General features: G+C 43.1%; 1 protein-coding gene across 1 annotated transcript; it reads left to right on the forward strand.

Moving 5' to 3' along the window:
• The first annotated feature begins 1,050 nt into the window (after positions 1-1,050).
• mark4a (MAP/microtubule affinity-regulating kinase 4a) lies at positions 1,051-20,672 on the forward strand. The gene is made up of 18 exons (XM_041051392.1): positions 1,051-1,113; positions 3,662-3,859; positions 4,968-5,021; positions 10,143-10,191; positions 10,567-10,632; positions 12,283-12,353; positions 12,447-12,503; positions 13,097-13,333; positions 14,576-14,695; positions 14,791-14,890; positions 15,027-15,136; positions 16,029-16,215; positions 16,419-16,630; positions 17,465-17,568; positions 18,211-18,495; positions 19,569-19,651; positions 20,362-20,406; positions 20,538-20,672. The coding sequence occupies exons 1-18, from the start codon at positions 1,060-1,062 to the stop codon at positions 20,600-20,602; spliced, it is 2,097 nt and encodes a 698-aa protein (XP_040907326.1). The 5' UTR covers positions 1,051-1,059; the 3' UTR covers positions 20,603-20,672.
• Positions 20,673-22,546: the final 1,874 nt, after the last annotated feature.

A 22,546-nucleotide genomic window follows, 5' to 3' on the forward strand; every position in this document is an offset into this window, starting at 1 on the left:
TTTGAAAAGTCTATGGATTATATGATTGTGTCAGGACAAAAGCTGTTTAATGTGTTTTCAATATTTTTTTATTTTTTTTATTGTATTACACTACAATCTCACAGTGAGCTTTCTTAATAAAAGTAAAGGTTAATAATAATAATGATGATGATGTTGATAAACTTTATTTTTATATAGAACAGATTACAGAGGGCTTTTCGTGGGAAAAGCAAAATAAACCAGCTCAGCACATAAGGATTAAATAAAGGTCATTACAAGTTGGCAACAAAAATTAAATGTAAGAAAATAATAACACATAAGATGAACAGAACAATTTGAATTATAATTATGAATTATTTTTGTTACTGAGATAATGAATTATTGTTTCACAAACTTATTTGATGCCGTCGCCATCAAGGCTTTTGTTTCAAAACCAACGACCGGAACTCCCGACTCTGTGTCGTCCTCCTGACTTGATGGTGGTGCGCATCTCACCGACCGGGAATACCGATTTCTGAACATTTCGGCCTTTTTCCCCCGCTGCACCGTAAGCTGTGTTTTCCTGCGAGCTGCTGCAAAGCGGAGCGGGTTGCATTAGCGTCGCGGGGTGAACGTGAGAGATTACAGCCTATCGTTCAGTATTATGACAAACGGAGATGACACACATCCAGAAGGAGCCGTGTTTGTTTTGTATGGCGAAATGAGGCAGGGGGTGGAGAGTCGCCACAGAAACGCTGGGCTCCGGCCAAACATCACCGCATTTTAGCACTTATTCGATGCTAGGGAATTGCATTGCATTGCATTTGCTGCATCGTTGATCGGTCGTATTTTTTTTTTTTTTTTGCAAAGTGCATGGTGGAAATGCAGCTTGTTTGAGGACACCCCCCTCCAGATATCCATTGCTGCCATGATAGGCAGAGGTCTCCTCTCGACCACGGCTCAGCCGGTTGGAGAAGAGGCAGATTGATTTGGGACGGTGGGTCGCATCTGCGGATGTTATTCTGTCTGTGGAGCCTGTAAATATCGTCCGCGCAAACACACCGTGATTCTTACTCAGGGAAAGAGGAGAAAGAAAACAACATGTCTTCTCGATCTGCATTACCGTCTGGAAACGACAGGAGTACTGGAGACCATGTAAGTGCAATTACAGCCTATAGCCTGTATTTGTGTGCATGCAAAAGATAGATCGTGCATCCCTAAGCGGAGATCTCCTATCAAACGTGGCCTTTTCCATTCACTGGCTTTATTCACAGTGCAGAGCGGGGTCACAGATGGTGCTATTTTTTTCTCGTTAGGTGAAAGGACTCTGGAGATTATAGTGGATGGATATTTTAGCAGAACAGGCTCTTTCAAAATGGGCTAACCTTGAGTGTCTGCGCAGGGAAAGAGCTGATGGCAGGCAAACAGCCCGGAATGAGTCCATCCGCATACGATAACACTCAGCGGATATGCGCAGAAAGCCTGAAAACCAGCCGTCACCTCTTATTATAAGGCTGTGGAGAGAGAGTGATGTCACATTATACTCCTTGCTGCTGCTGTTGCTGCTGCCTGTGTGTGTGTGTGTGTGTGTGTGCGTGCGTGCGTGTGTGTGCGCGTGTATTCCCCAGAAACTGGATGGGTGGGACAAGAGCACAGAAGGCCAAAATAAATGTATAGAGAATATCTGGGTTGTTCGTATGAGGCGAGGGGATTACTGCGTAAAATGATGTGCAGTCCATTGCTGCGCAGCCTACAAAGCGCCCAACCCCAGAGCCAGTGGGTGTCAGACAGCGCCGTACATTCAATACAGTGGAAAACAGTAACGGCCTGCAGAAAGGCAAGAAGCCGAGGGGATTTATTCATGTGAGACAGAAAGAATCACAGGGTCCACAGATGTAGATCTTATCTGTCTGCCTGCCTGCCTGCCTGCCTGCCTGTCTGTCTGTCTGTCTGCCTGCCTGTCTGTGCACATGAATGTATATCAAAATGGTGACATGATTGACGGTGCATTATGTCATTTCTCTGCCTTAAACACTTCTGGCAAGACCCCCCCCCCCCTCCCCCCAATCTGTTTGTTAGCAGAGCTTTCAGCACAGAGGGATGGTTAAGCCAGTAGATCTGTGTGTGCGTACGTGCGTGCGTGTGTGTGCAACTTGATGTGCATGTGTGTGTGAGTTTAAGAGGTGCATGATTGATTATGAATGCAGATCCGTTCCTTCCATTAGAATGGATCTCGATCTGCTGTCATCACTCCACAATTAAGCGATGATGACAGATGAGTGAATTGACCGGGTGAAATATTGTGTTGCCGTACTGGCTCAGGTGAGGCTTGGCTTGATGTGCGCCGTACAGTCGGTGGATTAATGTACTCCACTGCACGCTGTGAAAGCCTCCAGTGCTCCTGGTTCGGGATTCGTTGGTGTGTAGACTGTAGAGGGAGTCCAAATTGGCCCTAGGTGGGGCGTGTGAACGGGGATGGAAGCATGGGCAGGAGGGAGTGTCTGAAGGTGGGGCTTAAGGCTGCGTGGTTGTGTTTGCATATCAGTGTGTGTGTATGTGAAGCTGAGAGCAAAATGACATGCTGGGGGGGGGGGGGGGGGGGGTGTGATGCCTCAGGGCCTGGGACTGGCCAGGGACCACTGTGCCGACATCTGCTCCCTTTTTTTTTTTTTTTTTTTTTTTTTACTCTTTCCTCCTACATCCCTCTCTCCACTAGTTGTCCTTTCTCTGCTTGTCTCCCTCTTCTCTGCCCCTTTTCCATCATCAGATATTCAGGTTTCTCTATCTCTTAATATGGCCTGTTGTTTTCCTCCCCCCACCATATATTCTCTGTCTCTCCTCCGCTGTATCTTTCCATGTTTTGTCACACGACAAGACGCCACTTCATACTGTAATACATCAAGCTTTGTTTGTGTAAATGCACATTGTTGTCCTCCCTTTCTCTTCTGCTCTGCTTCCTGGCTGAAAATTATCTGTGACTCAAGCTTTGGACTCTATCGTCGCTGCACAACAATACTCTGAAGCACTGGGGTCCAGAATCAAGCAGCGTCAGGCAGTAACATGGAGCAGCAGCAGCACAGCTAACTGTTTACAGGGCAGTGAAAGCTCCAGGGCTTCCTCACATTGCAGTGAAAGTATTACCTTCATTGTGTGTCACACTACATGAAGACATCTTCAAGCAGTCAAGTAGTAGAGCTCTAAAAAGGACGATGCATTACTCAAAATGGAAACATGATGTTCACAAGCTGGACAACAGCTGTTAACCCAGAAGGGCGTGTTTTCACTCAGCTCCTTTCTGTGTTACTGTCTCAGTCTATCAGAAGATCATGTTTAAGGCTTGTCTGCTTATCGTGACCACATTTACCTGTATAGTTTATGTCAGAGATATAAACCTGTGTGTGTGTGTGTGTGTGGGCTGCTCAGTGACTTCCACAACTGCAGCACAGACTCATTGTGAGTAATGACACAGCCTGACAGGGAGTTTCCTGGACCTTTGCCCCCAAATGGTTTAGTTTCCTCCTAAAATCAGCACATTATCTCCATATTCGTAGATGTGCAGAGTTCATAGCCAGCTGAGACAGAAGGGGATCACCCAGATGACCCAATGGACCCTCAGTGCTCCAGTCAGTCCTGGAGGTCCTGTAACCAGCCTGCTGCTGCTGCTGCTGCTCTCTTTAACCCCCTCCCCCTCATTTTCTTCCAGCATGTATCACTGGGGGCCAGCCGCTCAGACAAGGCCACCAGCCAGTCCAGCCGCTCGCTGGGCGCCCGGTGCAGGAACTCCATCGCCTCCTGCTCTGACGAGCAGCCGCACATCGGCAACTACCGTCTGCTCAAGACCATCGGCAAGGGAAACTTTGCCAAGGTCAAGCTGGCCCGCCACATCCTGACGGGCAGGGAGGTGAGACACGGGGCACTCGTGGTCCAGGGTGGGACTACAGAGACAGATGGATAGATGATGAATGAGAAACTGATGTTTGTAGGATGAAGAAAGCTGTTGCTTAAGATGTAATTCAGTCCAGTATTGAGTATTTTCAGCATATATCAACCTTTATATATCTTCCTATCTTATCTCCCAATTTTCATTGTAGTTTCAAAAGAAATGATTTCAGTGCATTGTTCAGTTACTTATAGAGTGACAAGATTTAAACACTGAATACTAAATGATAGCATAAATAGGTAATGCTGTCTATTAAGTACACTTTATCAAAGGTTTATAGGTTGCAACTAATTGCTTTTTTAATTTTTAATAAGCCATTTAATAAAGCTTTATAGATCAACTATAAACCATTAAGAATGATGTTTGGAAAGTCAGGTTCAGTGTCTTTGAGTGATTGGACCATATGAACACCTACCTTTTTAATGGATTGCCTGCTTATTGGTACATAGAAAGGATGAACACTGGGTAAAGATGTTTTTTTATCACATTTGCTCATTTACTTGGATTATATCTGATCTATAGAGCATTAGTTACAATGCCAAACCCTTTATAAAAGATGGCTTCTTTGAAAGTAGTGCCCAAAAATAGAAATGATATGTATTATTTTGAGCTAGGACTGGTACACTGTGTAGTGTAGATAGTGGTGTTAATTAGTTGCAGAATTTTTAGGCCATGTTCTTAAGATGCCTGAAACATGTTGAAACCAACGCGTTTTTTTTTTATGTTTGTTTGTTTTTTCTGAAATTGGCAGTAAACCATCATTATAGCTTGGGTTGGCTGTGCCAATGCAAGTCAGTAGGGATTAAAATGACTAAAACTGACTTTACTACAGCTTGTTGAAGTAACTGTTCACAGTGTCCTAAGCCCACATTCACCTGCTTTGGTAAACACTCTCCTTTGAATTATGTTTATCTACGTTTTACTTTAGATGTAGAGAAATGATTGCTGGATATGGATCAGGGACGTGAGTAGGAAAGGCTTCTGAGCATCGTGTAGGGAGGTGATTATAAACAAAGGTAAATTATAATGGTGATATTTTCATCAAAACCTTGATTGTTGTCTCTTCCAGGTTGCAATAAAAATCATTGACAAAACTCAGTTGAACCCAACCAGCCTACAAAAGGTGAGTGTTTGCTCTTCACACTGATGGATTATGTATTGAGGAACATGTGCATTGCGTTTCCAGGTTACTACACTTTCTGTCACTGTCTGCCTCCAAAAAAACAGAAGCAAAGCATCAAAAATGTGGATGATTTGGTCACATTGATGTAATTCAACAAAATACTGACATGCCGCTGGGTTTTTGGAGAGGTTCAGGTTTATCCTCAGCTGTTCTCCCCTCAGAAGGGGCAGAAACGAGAGAGCAGCTGATAGAGAGAGGGCTCGTGGGATGTGATGCTATTTGGCAGGTGCTAGGGACTGGATGGGAGCGAGAGGAGACCTCTGCTCCAGAGATCATCTCTCGTCTCTCTCTGGGCTAATCGCTGCCCTGAGAGGAGGGTGACTCATGTCGGAAACCGCGGTCCCCCAAACTATCCTTTTTTTTCGGGTTTATGTTCTTAATGTGTCTTCCCCAAACACACCTTTCTGTAGAGAACAACAGTGCTTTTGTAATTGTTTTGTGGGTTGATGTGGTTTGGTTTGGTTTGGTTTGGTGGCTGAGAGGTGTCTGTAGAAAAGCTTATGTGCACTGTGTCACAGGGAGGCCTTTTGATGGGCTGGCTTCTTTTTTCCTGCTGGTCAGCATGTTGAGTGTTGAGCCTGAGTGGTGGACACTCGAGGTCCGTTGTGCATGAAGGTCAGGGACAGGCCGAACATTGGACACTTTGGTTCCAATAGCTATCAAGGGCAACTTCACAGTGGCGCAGTCACACACCTGACTCAGATTCAGCAGCTGGAGTTATAGACATGTGGAACAGGAGGCCTGAACCGGTTGATATCCAGACACAACATGGCTGACATGAAGGCCATTTGATCAGGGATGGACACATGCTCAGATACCTCCATCTTACCACCCAACCCCATGAATCAAAACTTTTCTGCCCAGTCATGTGTGTCCTGTGCAGCTGGGTCACACAGGTAAAGAGCTGTATTGTGGTGAAGGAATAAGCTTTGAGAGACAAAGAATGCAGACCGCCATTAAGTCAACCCATATTTACCCATAATGCTGCTTATATGCACATATGGGCCAAAGTGTCTCCCTCATGTAGCCATAAGTCTGTTCCTCGCTCTCTCTTATCTCTTTCTACCTCCGTCGGCCTGAGCTCCTCTGCCTGTGAGCACAAAGTGAACAGACCAGAAGGATCGGATCAGGGATGAAATCATTGTGCTGTATATGTGCGTAGTGTGTGTGTGTGTGATTTTGTTTGACTGGAAGTTGTCTGTATGTCCTGTTACATATGGTAAAAAGACCAGTTCCTCTTCACATGAGGTTAAAAGTAGAATTACAGTAGCAGGGGCATGGCTGGGATTTCTGGGCCCCATGAAAGAATATTGCTAATGTCGTACATCCTGCTGGAAATTCCGTGGGCCCCTGGAATCGTTACTGTCTTTCACAAGCCAGACTCAGACTACAGGAGTTTTGAAATTGGGTTATTTTACGTACATAAGGAGAAACTTCACAGATGTTCTTCTCTCTAATCTCAAACATGCGCACACTACCATATTTGAAAATAATGGCACATCTCATTCTACAGGATTAAAATTATCGTGCTAGAGCGACCAATCAGGGAGCAATGCACCACCTCGTGTTATTTCACGTGTTCTCATGAGGAAGGAGATGTAAACAAAATGGAGACTGTAGCGCAACAACTTGCTGTGAGGTTAGTAAAACTTTGCAGTGAGAAAAAACAAAAGCAGGAGGTTAAACGAGTGTGATGAGAAAATGGTTTGGAGACGCGTCAGCACGGGTGTCTATTCCTCCGCGAGAGCTGGAGGTGAGATTTTAACTGTCAGTTTTAATATCTGTCAACCGTAGTATGCTAGCTAATGTTAGCCCCAAGGATGAGGAGACTGTTTACTGTTGCTTGGCAACACCGTCGGCTGCTCTGGGACCAATGTTTTTAGCTATTGTGAAAGTATTGACGTAATCATAATCGTAATCATCCACATTTGAACTTCTAAATGTCAAACATGTTTGACAGTACTGGGGTGGCCTGATGAGCTTGTGGACAGTTTGGGACGTTTAAGACTTTGTAAAAATGTCCAAGAAGATTTGCCCAGAATAAATAGAGATTAAAGATAATCTTTTTCATTATACTTATTTTTTTTTTCATTTGACTTCTCTTTTTGTAACTAATCTTTTCCTCAATCTCTGTATTTACAGTGCAGCGATAGCAGTGACCTTGAGTTGTTATGGAATTATCAAGGCTTTAGTCCATAAATGCAAGTTCTCGTTGTTTTCTTTTTCCCATAGCCATCCATTGCCCTTTTGATCACTGGCTTCCTGTAATCCTGATGCTTTGACTCATCATTTTGCCAGTTCTTAAAAATGGATTTTCTTTACTTTACCTGGCTAGAATGTAAGATGTTTTGCAGGGACTTTAATCTCAACTTGTATGATATCCCATTTTCTTGCCTGGTGCTTTTCTTGGACTGGACTGGCTGCTGTGAAAGACAATGGTGCAACATTTAGGACAGGATTGAGGAGAGAGGCAAAGGATTGGCCACTGATTGGAGAGAATCCTGTACAATTGGCTGGTGATGATAGCAGGCTTCTTTACATACCCGTGGGCTAGAGAAAATCCTTAGTACTGAAGACATGAAAGAGCCCATATTAGCATAATCTAGAGGGTGATGTATGTAGAGGGGAGAAGGAAAGGGGGAGATGTATTGTATACGGGTGGATAAAAGAGGGGAGGAGGAAGGCAGGAAAAAAGGAAAGTGAGAAAATCAAACCTCAACATCCGTATAGATGGATTTTTATGAGAGGAAAGATTACAAGAGGAGACTTTTACACCAGCCTCTGTGGCATTGGAGGACACCTGAAAATAAAATGTGTCACAATTTAGATTTAGTCACATTTTCAAAATATATTTTAATCTCATACATTTATATTTTAGAACAGTTTGTTTCTTCTAGATTTTTAATCACAACCGGGAACCTCACTGACACAGTACACGTGTGTCCATCCCTGTCAGCTTTATCGCAGGCTTGCTGTTTATTTGCAGTCGTTAACAATGACCGGGGTCGAACATTCTGCCGGGGGATTGTTTATTGTTTTGACGGATCCAGCCGCTCAGCCCTGCCGTGACAAGCAGGGAATTAATGGGATGCCTGGATGATGAGACGTTTCAGCACTACGTATCCCAAGATTCCCTCTAGCACAGCTGGAGAAGCTGGGAAAGAGCCCGGTCTTAATACCTGGGTCGCTATGGCAACAGTGACGTTGGGGCACTTGCTAGAGGAGAAGACTGCTAGAGGAATTGAATGAAGGAGGAGGGAATGGAGGGAGACACATCGGAAAGCAGGAGAGGGGGAGGATTGAGAAAAGAGGACAGAAAAGCTTATCGCACCATCTTTTTTTTTTTTCCAGCTGGAGTTGACGACATGGAGGAGAGTCGCCGGTTTTTCAGCAATGGCCTTTTACTGAGGAACTGCTCTGTTATATACATGAGACCAGTGGAGCTGGCTCAAATTTAATCCCCTGCTCTGCTCTGACAAAGTGTACAAATATATCCCCCAGAGTAGACGTTTCACAGGCAGTGAGGAGTGCTCAGACAGACATGAAGTTGGTCTGTTTTTTCACTGTAGATTCATCACATTTGTGTGTGGGCCATTTGTTGTTTTTAATGGCGAGGAGCTTTTGTTGGTTGTTATCACCCTCGCAAAATTCTCATTTGGATGAATATCAGGCACAGAAAGTGATAGTTATTTTTAGGACTGAAGTATAAATTCGGCTGCTTGCACTGGTCAAACTCCAGTGTCTTATGGCTTCTAAATTTGATTTCAGCAACAGAACCGATTGTATATTAGCGAGCTAAAAAGACATAACTGTATGATAAATAAACAACCAAGGATTGAGCCATTTAATGTAGACTCCCTTTACTCCCTGCACTGACATTATAAAGTGGTTTATTATTGGCCAGTTTATGTTTGCGTTCCTATAACAGTGTTAAACTCATGATGAACAGAAAAAGAAGGTATCACATAGATTGTTTATTCCTCTCCTTTTTCTCGCCAAAACCCGGTGCTTACATTACCCACAGTGCAACTCGACCGCCAACAATTTAGTCAGAAATTCAGATGTGTTATGCTGTTAGCAGCTCATGTGGCCTTAAGCTCCGGGCTGCCTTAAATGACATCAGTTTATCTGATTTTGTGCAGCTCCCTGTGGAGATACAACTTTTTTTGTTGTTTTTTTGTACATGTGCTGTAGTACTCCCCAACACTTGTAAACAGACTTTGATATGTAAAACAGGTGGAGTTCTCCTTTAATATGCTAATAACTGTGGTTACAGTATTTTATCTTCTTCCTGTTGAACTCTAAAAGTTACTCAGGACAAGTGACACTGCTGAAGTGACTCAGTAGAAGCTGGTTTAGGGCCAGAAAGGAGTAAATCGTTGCGTTTACCTCATGTGTCAGATTGGGCACTGCCGTTGAAATTCTTCTCCCGTGGGTTAAATTACTAAATTTGAAAACTATACACGTTGATTTAACAGTAAACATTTTTGAGCAAATTAAGTTTCTGACAAATGGAAAGGCTTGATCCTCTGATTGACAAAGAGAGAATAACATAGATAATTCATAGGGTTTTTTTTTAACTCTGACAAGGAGATTATGTTGCATTCTCTGTTTTTAGGTCAGCAGCTTATGAAATTATTTCATTGCAATTTATTAACCAGATTGGTCTTTGGCCCCAGTGAGTTTGGTGATGATCCACTTCTCAAATTTCCACCATCAGTGGACTTTAGTTTCTTATAACAATGAAAATGACTGAGATTAAAACGTCATCATGAATTAAAATTGTGTGTTTGCAAGAACTTCAGGTTTAATTAATAGGAATCGTTGCCAGAAGATGCTGAGAAACTCCTCATCAGCTCCAAGAACATACATGGTTCTACATTTTAAATGTATCACTATGGCCACGATAACAACGATGCCCTCATATTTACAGCTTAAAGCACAGATTTGCAGTGCACACTGCAGTGTGGCGAGACAGTGTTAAACACTCAGAGGCAGAGGTTGGAGTTTATTTATTATACTTTAATAATATGATACTAAAATTCTGTTTCCTTTTCCCAGCTCTTTCGGGAGGTACGAATAATGAAAGGCTTAAATCACCCTAACATAGGTAAGGCATACGCATTCATCTCTATGGACTTTACATTTGTGTGTCTGAGTGTGCGTCCATCTGTTTGTGTGTGTGTGTGTGTGTGAGACAGAGATTTGCCTCCATGTGTGACCAGACAGAAGTATAATGCTTTGAATAAGCTTCAGAGCGCTCATTGACTGAAGACTAGCGAGCAATGTCTCAGGACTCACACAGAGGTCACGAGGTGGGATTTTCTAAAGCTGAAATGTCATATGGATCAAAAATCCCCACAGTATTAACAGCGGGTTGCTCCGTATTAAGACAGACAGGCAGACGGCTGTGCTATTATTTATAACATGAGCAGGATTTGTTTATATATATTTGATTTTAATCTGATTCTGTTTTGGGCTACAGTGCAGCTGTTTGAGGTGATTGAGACGGAAAAGACCCTTTACCTAATCATGGAGTACGCCAGTGGAGGTGGGTACATCAGTCACCATGTCTTACTGAGAGTTACTGATTTGGTGGCACCTTTTAAATTCTGCTCAAACGGGAAATTTTATGATTATTATGATGATTATTGATTTTTCATAATCAAATCATAATTGAAGGACTGCTTAAAGAAACAGTGACATTTTGTGAAATACATGTGTTTGCTTTCTTTTATATATTAAATACAGTCTCATGATCAAATACTTTGTCCCAACACTGTCGCAAATGATGTGTTGCACTTGCAGGTTGCTTTGCTTTCACCCTCCTTCCAGTTCATGTGTTCATTAATAAAGTTTCGAGCTGTTGAAATGTAGGACAGAGCCAGGCTAGCTGTTTCCCCTCTGCTTCCAGTCTGATGTTTGGGAATTCTGAGATTTTGAGACCATGTACAGTAAAGCATGCAGAGTACAGTAGATGTTTTTCCTGTTAGTCTGATATGGAAGACAGTATCTTTAAATTAAAGATGACTGCAGACTCTCCCCTAATAGGTGCTGTACAGTGCTATGTTCAACCACAGCATAAATAACTGAGCAGCCCCTGTGCAGTAATGGTGATGCTGTTTAAAGAGACTTTTAACACAATTTCAGGAGTGACGCCAGCACGTTGCATCTGATGTCTCCTTTTCTTTTTGCTTCCATTAGTCTCTCTTATGTTTCTATTTGTGTCAGTTTCTTGTCGCCAGTCCCTTTTTTCTGTGTTCTGTCCCAGACCATATCATTTGCTCATTGTGACCTTGGAGAATGTCAGAGACACAGTTTCAGATGTGGATTTCTTTCAGGCCCATATTACTCATATATCCAAAATGATGTCTAACAACAGTTTGCTCCGTTAATCCAAAATCTAGCAGCTACTCAAACATAATGGCATTTAAACAGCATGTGAGGAGACGGGGGGTCAGAAAAGGAGAGGGATTATGTATATTTTGTTTTTGAGGGAAGAATAGAGAATGTTGGGGAGAGCAGGTCTTTCATCTCTTTCTCACCACAAACCTTGATAGTTTTTTTATATACGCTCGTATGGTGGGTTTTTGTGTTTATTTCACGGTATATATTTTTAGGTTTTTGTCTTTTGTCATAGTTTGACATTTTGGAAAATACATGTATTTGCATTCTTGCTGAGAGTTAGATGAGGCGACTGATACCACTCTCGTGGTTAGTTTATCTTTGTGTAGCATTATCACAGGAAATGAGTGGGAGACACCTTGCTTGGTTTGTCCAGAGGTAACAGAATGAAACATGAATGTTATGTTATTTAAATAAATAAAAGTGACATTTTACAACTGCGCTGTGTAATAATTATTGCAAAGATAATTATTTAAATAGACAAGGGGCATAAAATCAGCAAACAGAGCAGTTAAACAGCAATAGCTACCTGAACTTTGCTAACATTAGCTAATGTTAGCCACCATTATCTCGTGGTCAATCCAGACCAAGTCTGACTGTAGCAGCATCATCCCTGAGTGAAGTGAACTGAGCAATGGTGCATTTTATTGCTTGTGAATTTATAAATATTAATAACTCAATTGATGTGATTGAAATTGATTGTGTATATCAGCAATATATAATCAAATGATAGTATGGCTGTAATGCTTCTGCCTTTATTACATCACTGATCGGTTTCTGCTGCACTCACTCGCAGGTGAAGTGTTTGACTACCTCGTGTCTCATGGGAGAATGAAGGAGGTTGAAGCCAGAGCCAAATTTCGACAGGTATGAACATACCACGTCACGGTGCCCACATTGCACCAATCCTCACATTTAATTGTCGGTACTTCAGGTTTGTCTGTGTCCTCATGTTCACAGATTGTTTCCGCTGTCCACTACTGCCACACGAAGAACATTGTCCACAGAGATTTGAAGGTGAGAAAGCTCAGAAGATGTTTTGGGCCTGTTTTCAGAGATGAGGGATTAAGGCTAGTCCAAGACTAGGACATTTCTTTCACTGACAGATTACGCTAAACTGAAAGTTATAATCTGGGACTAGTCCTAATCTGTGTCTGTGAAAAGGGCCCTTTAGCATCTTAATCACACACAGTGCAGTACTGATGAGTGGAGAAGCTGTTTTTTTATTTTTTTAAACCAAGCTGTGAAGGATCTGATACAGTCAGAGTCCAGACCTCATTGTAATAGATTATTCCTCAACACACACAGTGACATATATACAGTATGAGTCATGTCCACTATCTATGTTGTTGGACAACACAAAAGCACCAACCCCTCCCCATCTGTCTCTCATTCACACTCTTTTTTTTTCATCACAACTCTCTTTCTTGTGTCCACCTACTTTCTGATTCCTCTTTTTTCCTCCCCCACCCAACTGTTTTCTCCGCTGCTCCCCCTTCCTCCCCCCACTGTGCTGTTCTTTGTATACATCCCTTTCCTGTCCTGCTTCCCTCCCTCGGGCTGGCCATCCCTGCCTCTCTCTCCTCCGCATCGATGTATGTATGACTCAGGCGGAGAACCTTCTGCTGGATGCCGACGCCAACATCAAGATCGCCGACTTCGGCTTCAGCAACGAGTTCACGCTGGGCAACAAGCTGGACACGTTCTGTGGCTCGCCGCCCTACGCTGCCCCAGAGCTTTTCCAGGGCAAGAAGTATGATGGGCCTGAGGTAGATGTCTGGAGTCTGGGAGTAATACTCTACACCCTGGTCAGCGGCTCACTGCCCTTTGATGGACAGAACCTGAAGGCAAGTGGATGAGAGGAGGGACTGTCTCTGTGAAGTGAAAACACTGTCCTCAGACACTCTTTGTTTTTTAGTCTTTTGAATGTCAGTGCAACTTAGAACTTATATTTAAGAAAGCTTTAGATTTGCCTTTTCAGTACTCACATTTGTTTTTAACTTGTCTTGTGTGCATCTGATCAACAAAATAGGCCCAGACTTGTGAAACATCATAACAGTGTAAACATGTCACACTGCGTGGTGGATATTCATCGTCATTTGTCAACTGTAAAATACAATATTGTCCCAATAGAGCGTCAGAGGCTGTAGTAACACATTTTATTCCAACACTGGCTTTGTAAACACAGAGGGTTTGTAAGTCATCAAACAGAAGTTGGGTGAATTGTGGGAATTATCTGTTTAAACTCTAAATTTCTACCAAAAAATTGAAGCCACTTTTTTTTAAAAAACTGGGCCCTTTGTGTGTGTGTGTGTGTGTGTGTGTGTGTGTGTGTGTGTGTGTATGTGTACTGTACAGTTACAGTATGTATAATATGTTCTGAATGTGTATCTGTAGAAAATCATGCAACTTCAATGATCCTGCTTACGTCAGCGTGCAGCACGCTGTTAAAGTGGCTTCACCCTTTTCATGCAATTATGTCTCAGTGTCTGTTGGTGGACCTCCACCCTCTTTGTTTGTATTGTGTAATGTTATTACACCGTGGAGTAGGACCTGCTGCTAGGAAAAAAAAAAAACAACAACTAAAAATAGTATTTTTATCCAAAATCCAGCAGATGGCAATGAATGGCCCCCCAGAGCTCCACCAGAGGGTGGAGACAAATGTGTATTTAACCCCTCTCGTATCTGACTGCACCCCAGCACACTGCCTGCAGTGAGGGACTCTGGGATTTACTTTTTTATGCAACAGTCAGTGTTATATCAGACTGACCAATCTCATCAGAGAACTTCAGACTAGAGTGAAATACTTTCATGTAGTGTTGGATATGTTGATAGTAAGACTTCCACATGAATGAACAGAGCAACTCTGACTTAAATTAATTGTGATTATTACCTTCTGTGACTGTTGATTTTTTTTCTAAACTCAAAATGGACCTAAAAGCAAATGAAGTAATGACTGGTGTTACATCTCTTCTTGTAGCATCTTGAAAATGTTTTGAAATGTTTTTGCAGCTGGCTCCTGGTCTGTGTTTGGCTTGTTGCATTTGAAACGTGCTGTGTGCGTAACATGGTGTTGATGTGGCCAACAGGAGCTGAGGGAGCGTGTGCTGAGGGGAAAGTACCGCGTGCCGTTCTATATGTCCACAGACTGTGAGGGGATCCTTCGCCGATTCCTCGTGCTCAACCCCGCCAAACGCTGCACCCTAGAGGTGAGGAGTGCCAAACAGCACAAAAATGTAAATTTAGTTTACCTAACATGAAATTTGAACACAGCTGAGGCGTTTCTGTATTTCTGTCTCTACAGCAAGTCATGAAGGACAAGTGGATAAATACAGGGTACGAGGGGGAGGAGCTGAAGCCCCATATAGAACCTGTTGAGGACTACAGTGATCCAGCTCGCATAGGTGAGTCAGCTGCCGTTCTGCTTCAGAGCATATTAAGATGTCTCAACCGTTACAACACTGATCAGTGTCGTCAAGATACAGGATGTTTTAATATATCCCAGTCCCTTCCTCACCTGTTAATGTTTGTGTTCTTCAGAGGTGATGGTCGGGATGGGCTTCACTCCAGAGGAAATCAAGGACTCTCTGCTCAATCAGAAATACAACGAGGTCACCGCCACCTACTTACTGCTGGGCCGCAAAGGCGACGTGAGTTGTGTAGAACGACCTCATATTTATTCATCCACAGTAGCTGTTTGGCTGACTGTCATATGAGAGCAGCTTACTATGAGTGAAATAACATTCTGACCTTTTCCTCAGTCACCAGCTGCACATGCAAAATTACTTCTCAAAACACTGGAGTCTTCTTTTACAACAGTATTTTCTGTGATACATTACTTTGACAAATACAGCTGTGCTTTGCTGCAAATCTATTTTAATATAACAAAATAAATCCGACTTTTTAAGTGTTACACTGTTTAATATTGTCTTAGAAGCAGCCACCATAAAAGAAGGTTGCCTGATCAAAATATATCCTCATGTGAAAAGTTATGTGATAAATTATGGGATTTCTGTTTTTCCACTCTTTCTTTCTATAAATTTAACGTCTCTTACCCTCCTCCCCAAAAATCATTTGATTTAATTTAATAATGATTCTAACTTGAACCTGACCATGTCTTAGAGAACACTGTCTCTAGCTGGATATACTGCAGCCAGATGTTTGATGGAAACCTTCACAGTCTCTTGCGCTCTGTCAGGATTGTGGTGCATGTATGGATATACTGACAGTGAAGTTATCTGACTAAGATCAATGTGCTCAGCCAGGAGCTGCAGGGAATGTCACCAAACATCCAATACCAGTTCAATACCAAATATCGGTGCTTGACAGTTTTCAATACTCAGTGCTACGGTCACATTTTGGTCAGATCTCAAAAAGTACCACAGTTCAATACCCAGCCCCTCTGATCAGAAATGAGTTTCAGAGTTAGAGAGACTAAAAACCCTGGCATCGTCCTCCTCTCTGCAACACTCAGCTCATCAAACGTCATATTGGCTCAGGCTTTCTGACTGTTTTCTATCCAATCTGACTATGATGTCGCAGGAGGGCAGTGAGGCTCGCACAGCTAGTAGCCTGTCCCTGGCGAGGGTACGACCCAGCCCCATCACCAACGGGACCAACAAGCACTCCTCAGCCACCGGCTCCTCTTCCTCTTCCACCTCCTCCTCACATAGCAAGACCCAGCGTAGTGCTTCCACTTACCACAGGCAGCGACGACACAGTGACTTCTGTGAGTCTCTCCTCTAACGTCTTAATTCTTAAAGTGTTACAGTAACGAACATAAGGAATAGAACATAGAATTGTTTTTTTGTTTGTGAATTGAACCCACCTAACCCAAAACATTGCAGTTTTCATTCCTCTGTAACTGTATTTGCAGAATACTCCTTATATGAGTCTCTGTGTGTCTGCGCTCTGCTGTCCTCCACAACACAGGTGGGCCTTCCATGCCCGTCATGCACCCCAAACGGAGCCCGACCAGCACGGGTGACCGGGAGCTGCGAGAGGGTCGAATGCCTTCACGTAAGGCCAGTTGCAGCGTGATGGGGAGCCACAGCCTCCCTCCCTCCAGCCCAATGGTCAGCAGTGCCAACAACCCCAACAAGTCTGAGATCCCGGACCGCCGCAAAGACATGACTGCCACCACAGTAAGTGACACGTTTCCTTCTCAAGCAGTGGGCAGCATAATCATCAAAAGATGTCAACTTTTTCTCTGTCAACCCTCGAAACAGTCTACAATAAACATCATACCACAGACTGAAACACACAGATCTTCTCCTCAAGGACATCCTCAACTTTTCACCCCTTTTCACTAGATATACTGTGCAGTGTAGGATAAAACATGACAGATATTGCACATGTGTTATTTTTACCTCATAATCAAATATTAAAGCATGACACCCTGGTGACAGCAGGCAGACAACGACAAGCTGGAGTGAGGGGTCATCACAAAAGTGCATTAACATGGAAAAAAGAGCTTTTCACATGTTTTTAATTAGTTTTTTTGGTTTGTTTGTTTTCCTGTTGGTCAACTCATACACTGGCATGAAAAACCTCTTTTTGAAATTATGTTGTGGCCCACTGAGCTGTTTATGGCTCATTCTTTGCCATTTCTCATATTCTGATCACAGACGGTTCATATCAAGTTGACATTCATCTTGGCCTCCTTAGAGAAATTTTGTCACTGCTAAAATCTCCAGATCTGTTTCCGCTGATTAGTTCCATATGCATGTTTTATGAGCCTCTACACATATGTATGAGAAGTATAACTGGCATTAGAAAACAAATTAGCATGGAAAAAGAAGCAGTGTAGACAATTTCCTAACAACTTCCACTGTAGACCATCCGCTTCTCTTATAGACCCATATGCAGGTATTTTTGTACATTGCTAATATCACTTTAAATATTTTGAAACATGGTGCTTCAGTATGATAATGTGACAGTGTAATAATCTGCCTCTTACCTTACTCTCCTCTCTGTAGAATAACATCCCTGGAAGCGCCATGACACGCCGGAATACATACGTGTGCACAGACCGCTCAGGCACTGACAGACACTCTCTTCTGCAGAATGGCAAAGACAACAGGTACCACTTTATGCTGAAGGTTTTAATATTGATAGTAGTTAAGATTTTTCATAGCTAACGTGATAAATCAAGTAAGTGTATTGATCCATGGTGAAAAATCAACATACTTTTTTTACTCTTTGATTTTACATCAAAGAGTAAAATCATGAAAGGTAGGTGTGTGATGGTTGCTCTAGTCATTTAGCCTGATAATATTTGCCTGAAGAAGTTAACTGTTATTACCTTCAGTTGTTCTGTTGTTAGGAGCACGTGTTTACATTTTGTGTTTACAGTAGAACACTTGTAGGCTCAGGATCTAGAGTTCTTCAGTTTATTTACTCATCTAGCATCACACTTAACATTTTCAGACCCGCAGTGGACAAAAAGGGATCACAGTTGATGCCACAGAAGCACAGATATTGTCTTTTTTCATTCCATATATTCTTCTTTGTAAAAAAAAAGTTGCCTATATTTCCCACAATGCAATTCAACTGCTACTGACAGGTCAGCCTATGATTTTGGCTTCAGGTTTTTTTACATTTCAAATTTCGGACCCAACCAACGCAGGAGGGTTTGTATCTAATGAATTGATGAATAGTACTTATTGTGACAGGGCTAACTCGAGACAATTTTTTTTTTCCTGTTTCTTTTTCTTCTCTGCAGCTCCCTGAGCCACCGCATGCCCGCAGCTTCTCCCTCTACACTCAGTATTGCCGGGGCCGGAGCTGCCTCCTCCTCTTCCACTTCAGACCGATGCCGCCTGACTCGAGGCTCCACAATTCGCAGCACCTTTCACGGGGGACAGCTGAGGGACCGCGGGCCCTCGGTTTACTCTGCCCCACCCACATCACCCACCCTGTCACACCATGACGCCAGCCCCCTGCCCCACGCCCGCACCAGGGCAACCTCCAACCTCTTCACCAAGCTGACCTCGAAACTCACTCGCAGGTAGATACGTGCTACATGTCTCATATCACATCACATGGGCAGGCCCAGGTCACGTTTGTGAACACTGAACTGTCCCTGGCCTCTGAACACCGGAAACACACCAGCTTTTGATGCAGTATGAAAGATTTTACTTCTCTACTGCCTCTACTTGTTCTCTAAACCCTCCAATCTTATGAAAATGTTACACCACAGTAATATCACGTTAAGTCATTAATATTTGCCTTAAAAACATTTATAACCAATAGTTTGAAATCCGGGAAAATCGAATTGAAATTATACAACGCTGGAGTCAATGTAAAGGGTGAAGGCAGGGGGAAACAGCTGACCTGGCTCCTTCAAATGTTAAAAAAAAAAAACCTACCAAACACCTTTAAATCTCAGTAGTTAACATGTTATATGGCTATGGATTTAGCTCCATTTAGACAAATCTCAATATACTTTTAATATTTCTTTCATGTACACGAGATCTTATTTTATGAAGCTATTTTTACATTATCAGTTGCTACAATCTTTCTGTTTTCTTAACTCTTAACACTGCCTAGTTTTTATTTTACTTCTGGTTCCCACATACTCTTATATGGTCGTGGGGTCACCAGGGCCCTGATGTTTGCATGCCTTATTTTTGGTAGCCTCTTTGTTTTGTTTTTTTTGCAATTTGCTATTTTAGGTTTGTTTTGCTGTTGGGTTGAGTAGAAGGTTTACTTTGAATCAAATCACATACATTATATGAAATCAATTAGAACTGTTGTTGTGAAGTTCTGCCTTTCAGCTTGGGCACAGCCATGCTTATCAAAACATTTTATTCACACAGGGCTTTTGGCAAGCCCTTCTGTGGCCCTGGATTATCCTCTGCTCCCCTCTCCCTCCCAGTCGTCATAATCACACATGTCTAATCTTATCAAACCTCAGCTTTATCCTTGCCAATCAGTTCCTGCGCTGCGCTCTTTTTCACCACTTGCTCTCCTTGATTCAATTATCTTCTCTCTTACCCCCCCAACCCCCTTGCTCTTGCCCTGTATTCCCTCTTTTTCTCCATCTTTATCCTGTTCTGCTTTCCCCTGTCATGGCATCAGGGTCAACCTTGACCCGTCCAAGCGCCAGGGCTCAAACAAATCAGTCTCGGGTTGTACTCTTCCACAAGGATCAAAAACAGTTAGTAAGTTTCCATGTCTCTCGCTTCTTTCTTGTCTTCCTGTGATGCCCCATCTGTCTGCCTGGTCACGCAGAAATTTGCTCCGGTCCATGAATGCCTGCCTGACTTTAACATACTTCTATCTATTAAATTATTGCTTGTCTGCATGACTTGTTAATCATCTTCATACTGTCAAGATCTCACACACTTGGTTTCAAGCATGGTTGCAATCAAGGAAAATTCATTTGACTTTTGTTTTTAACTTTTAGTTTCAGGATTATTGTGTCATTGTCTGAAGAGGTTTGCTGTAATAAGTTTTTTATTCTTATCATCCTGAATATACCTTTAGAAATGTTTTCATTTTGTACTTGTGTTGTGATTGGATAAAACTCACTGAATGTTTATTTCAAATGTTGTTGAGGACAGTGGATGGGAGTGTGTAGGACCATGCACAAAAGTGTTTAAAAGTCAAAGGACTGCATTATATCTGCATGCTTTCAAAGTTGTGAGTGCATTCCTGTGAGGGGGGGTTGGGGTTGGGGTGGGGTCGGGGGGGCCACCGTTCTACATATCACGTGCTTCTTGTTGTTGATGCTTGCTTGGTCTCACTGCACTGTATAATATCATAATATCCACTGCTGAATGCCATCTCATCTGAGAGTTGTGGGTTGGTCCTAAGGCTCATACAGTGCTATGGTGGACTACATGTCTTACTCTGCCCGTTTGTCTTACAGGGTCACAAATGAATCTGAGGGAATCAGGAGATTTGCGGTCACAAGGTCAGTACATGTGTTCCAGCCGACTGCACTTATGAACTGGATGATGGTTTATTTTTGATTGTGGGACCAGAAGAAGCAGCTGTGGTTCAATGTCTGATTATGTTGGTAATGGTTTTCCCGCCTCTCCCTAGTTGCCATTTACCTGGGTATCAAAAAGCGTCCGAGCCCCGGGCCGTCGGACGTGGCTGGGATCTGAGAGGCGGTGGGCGGCGGGACCCTGCGGAGGTGGTACTGGCTCTGCGGGAGGCGGCGCTCGGATGTGGCTGCCAGGTCCACCATGCTGGCCCCTTTCTGCTCTCCTGTACCCACGGCGTGGCAGGGGGCCGCGTGGCTTTCGAGGCCGAGGTGTGCCATCTTTCCACGGGCAACTCCGAGACTTCTAATGGGGTGCGCTACACGCGACTCTGGGGGGCACCGCTAGCTTTTCGGGACATTGCCACCCAAATCTCTAAGGACCTTGAACTTTGAACAGAGGGTGTGTTTGCGTACCAGTATGTGTTTTTGTGTGAGTGCGTGTTGATGTGTGTGTGTGTGCAAACAGAGAGGGGTGAAAATAATTGAAGAAAAAAAAAAAGCAGAGAAGGGGCGAGGGGCTGGACCCGAGAGAAAAGACTTCTCCTTCTGTCTCTTTCACCACTACCCCCCCTTGCACACAATCACACACACACACACACATACACAGACACACACACCTGACCCGTAAAGTCACATAGACTGAGGCACCCCCTCTCCACCCAATCACCCCACTGAGCTCAGCCAACTTCTTCGCTGAGCTACTGCACCCACTGGACCTGGATCAGACGGAATCTAGTTGAATATTTTTTATTGCTACTCTAGCCATAATGACTCTTTATTTTGTTATTTATTGCTCTGATCATTGTTTTTACCCACTGTCACTTTCACCACTACAGAAAAACATCATCTCTTGTCTACTGGATGTCATTGACAAGCCAGTCCTGTTTTTTAAATTGTTCTTTTATATGTCACCTTTTACGTACACTGCTCATTTTTTTTCTCCTCACAATGGTTATCTGCTGACTTTTTCATCACCTGGGTAAATAACATGCACAAATGTGGAGATGGTCAGATGCAGCGGTAAGACAAGCAGCCGCAGAGGGTTGCATCGCTTTGATTCGTGTACATACAGCAGTGACGACTGCACTGGATTAAGGTCAGAGGGAGCAGGGCTGACAGGCCCTTGAAACAGCCAATCAGAGGCTGACATGGAACACAAAATCCAATCAGAGGGTGACTCTGACACTAATGAGCGAGTGACATCTTGAACTGTCGACTCTCACTCGCATTAGTTTCTCTGCATGAGACGAGCAGAAATTAAAACTGTAGATAAAGTTTACTGAGAAACTAAATTCTAGGTTCGCTAAATCTTCATTCATCAAACAAGAAGAGAATATCACGGTGCAGTCAGACTCTATTTTAGATTCTTGTTGCATCAATATCAAAATTAAATCAATACAGCTGATTTGGTTAATCATTTAAGCTTAAGTTACAGAAGCTTATGTAACTTTCATACTGTATAGCGGCTCTCTAAAGGAGATATCTGCAAGCACAACATGCACACTACATGCTGCTCTCTGATTGGCTGGATTCATTGCCTGTCAGCGCTGGTAAAACTCGTTCAGAGTTCTCAAAGCATTTTCCAACCTCCCACCTCGTTTCATCCCTTAACCTTTCTTCAAAAGCATCACACTGAAGACACAACAGCAGTGGCACTCACACCTGAGAAAATCTTTCTAACTCAAAGCTCAGAGCCCTCAAAGTGTTGAAATCGTTCAAGGCGTTTAAAGCAAGGGCGAGCTGCAGATGTCATTCAGGCTTCGCTCTTGAAAGGAGTCAGTCAGTCCCACCACAAAATAAGAGACACTCTATAAGTCTGGTGTATTTTCAGTGCAATGCGATTCTTTGGTTCTATTTTGTGCCATGTGATCCCGCCTCAGTCATCATGTCAGTATGTCGATGGGAAACACCCAAAGTGGATCAACCAAGCAGTGAAACCTCTCAGATTACACACGCACCTTTACACACACACACAGAGAAACACACACCTCCAAGCGTCCAACCTCTTCTTCTTGTGGCACAGTATATAAACTGGTCTGTCCATTATTGATGACTGAGGGCTGTG

The sequence above is a fragment of the Toxotes jaculatrix genome, chromosome 12, assembly GCF_017976425.1.
Source record: "Toxotes jaculatrix isolate fToxJac2 chromosome 12, fToxJac2.pri, whole genome shotgun sequence".
NCBI lineage: Eukaryota > Metazoa > Chordata > Actinopteri > Toxotidae > Toxotes > Toxotes jaculatrix.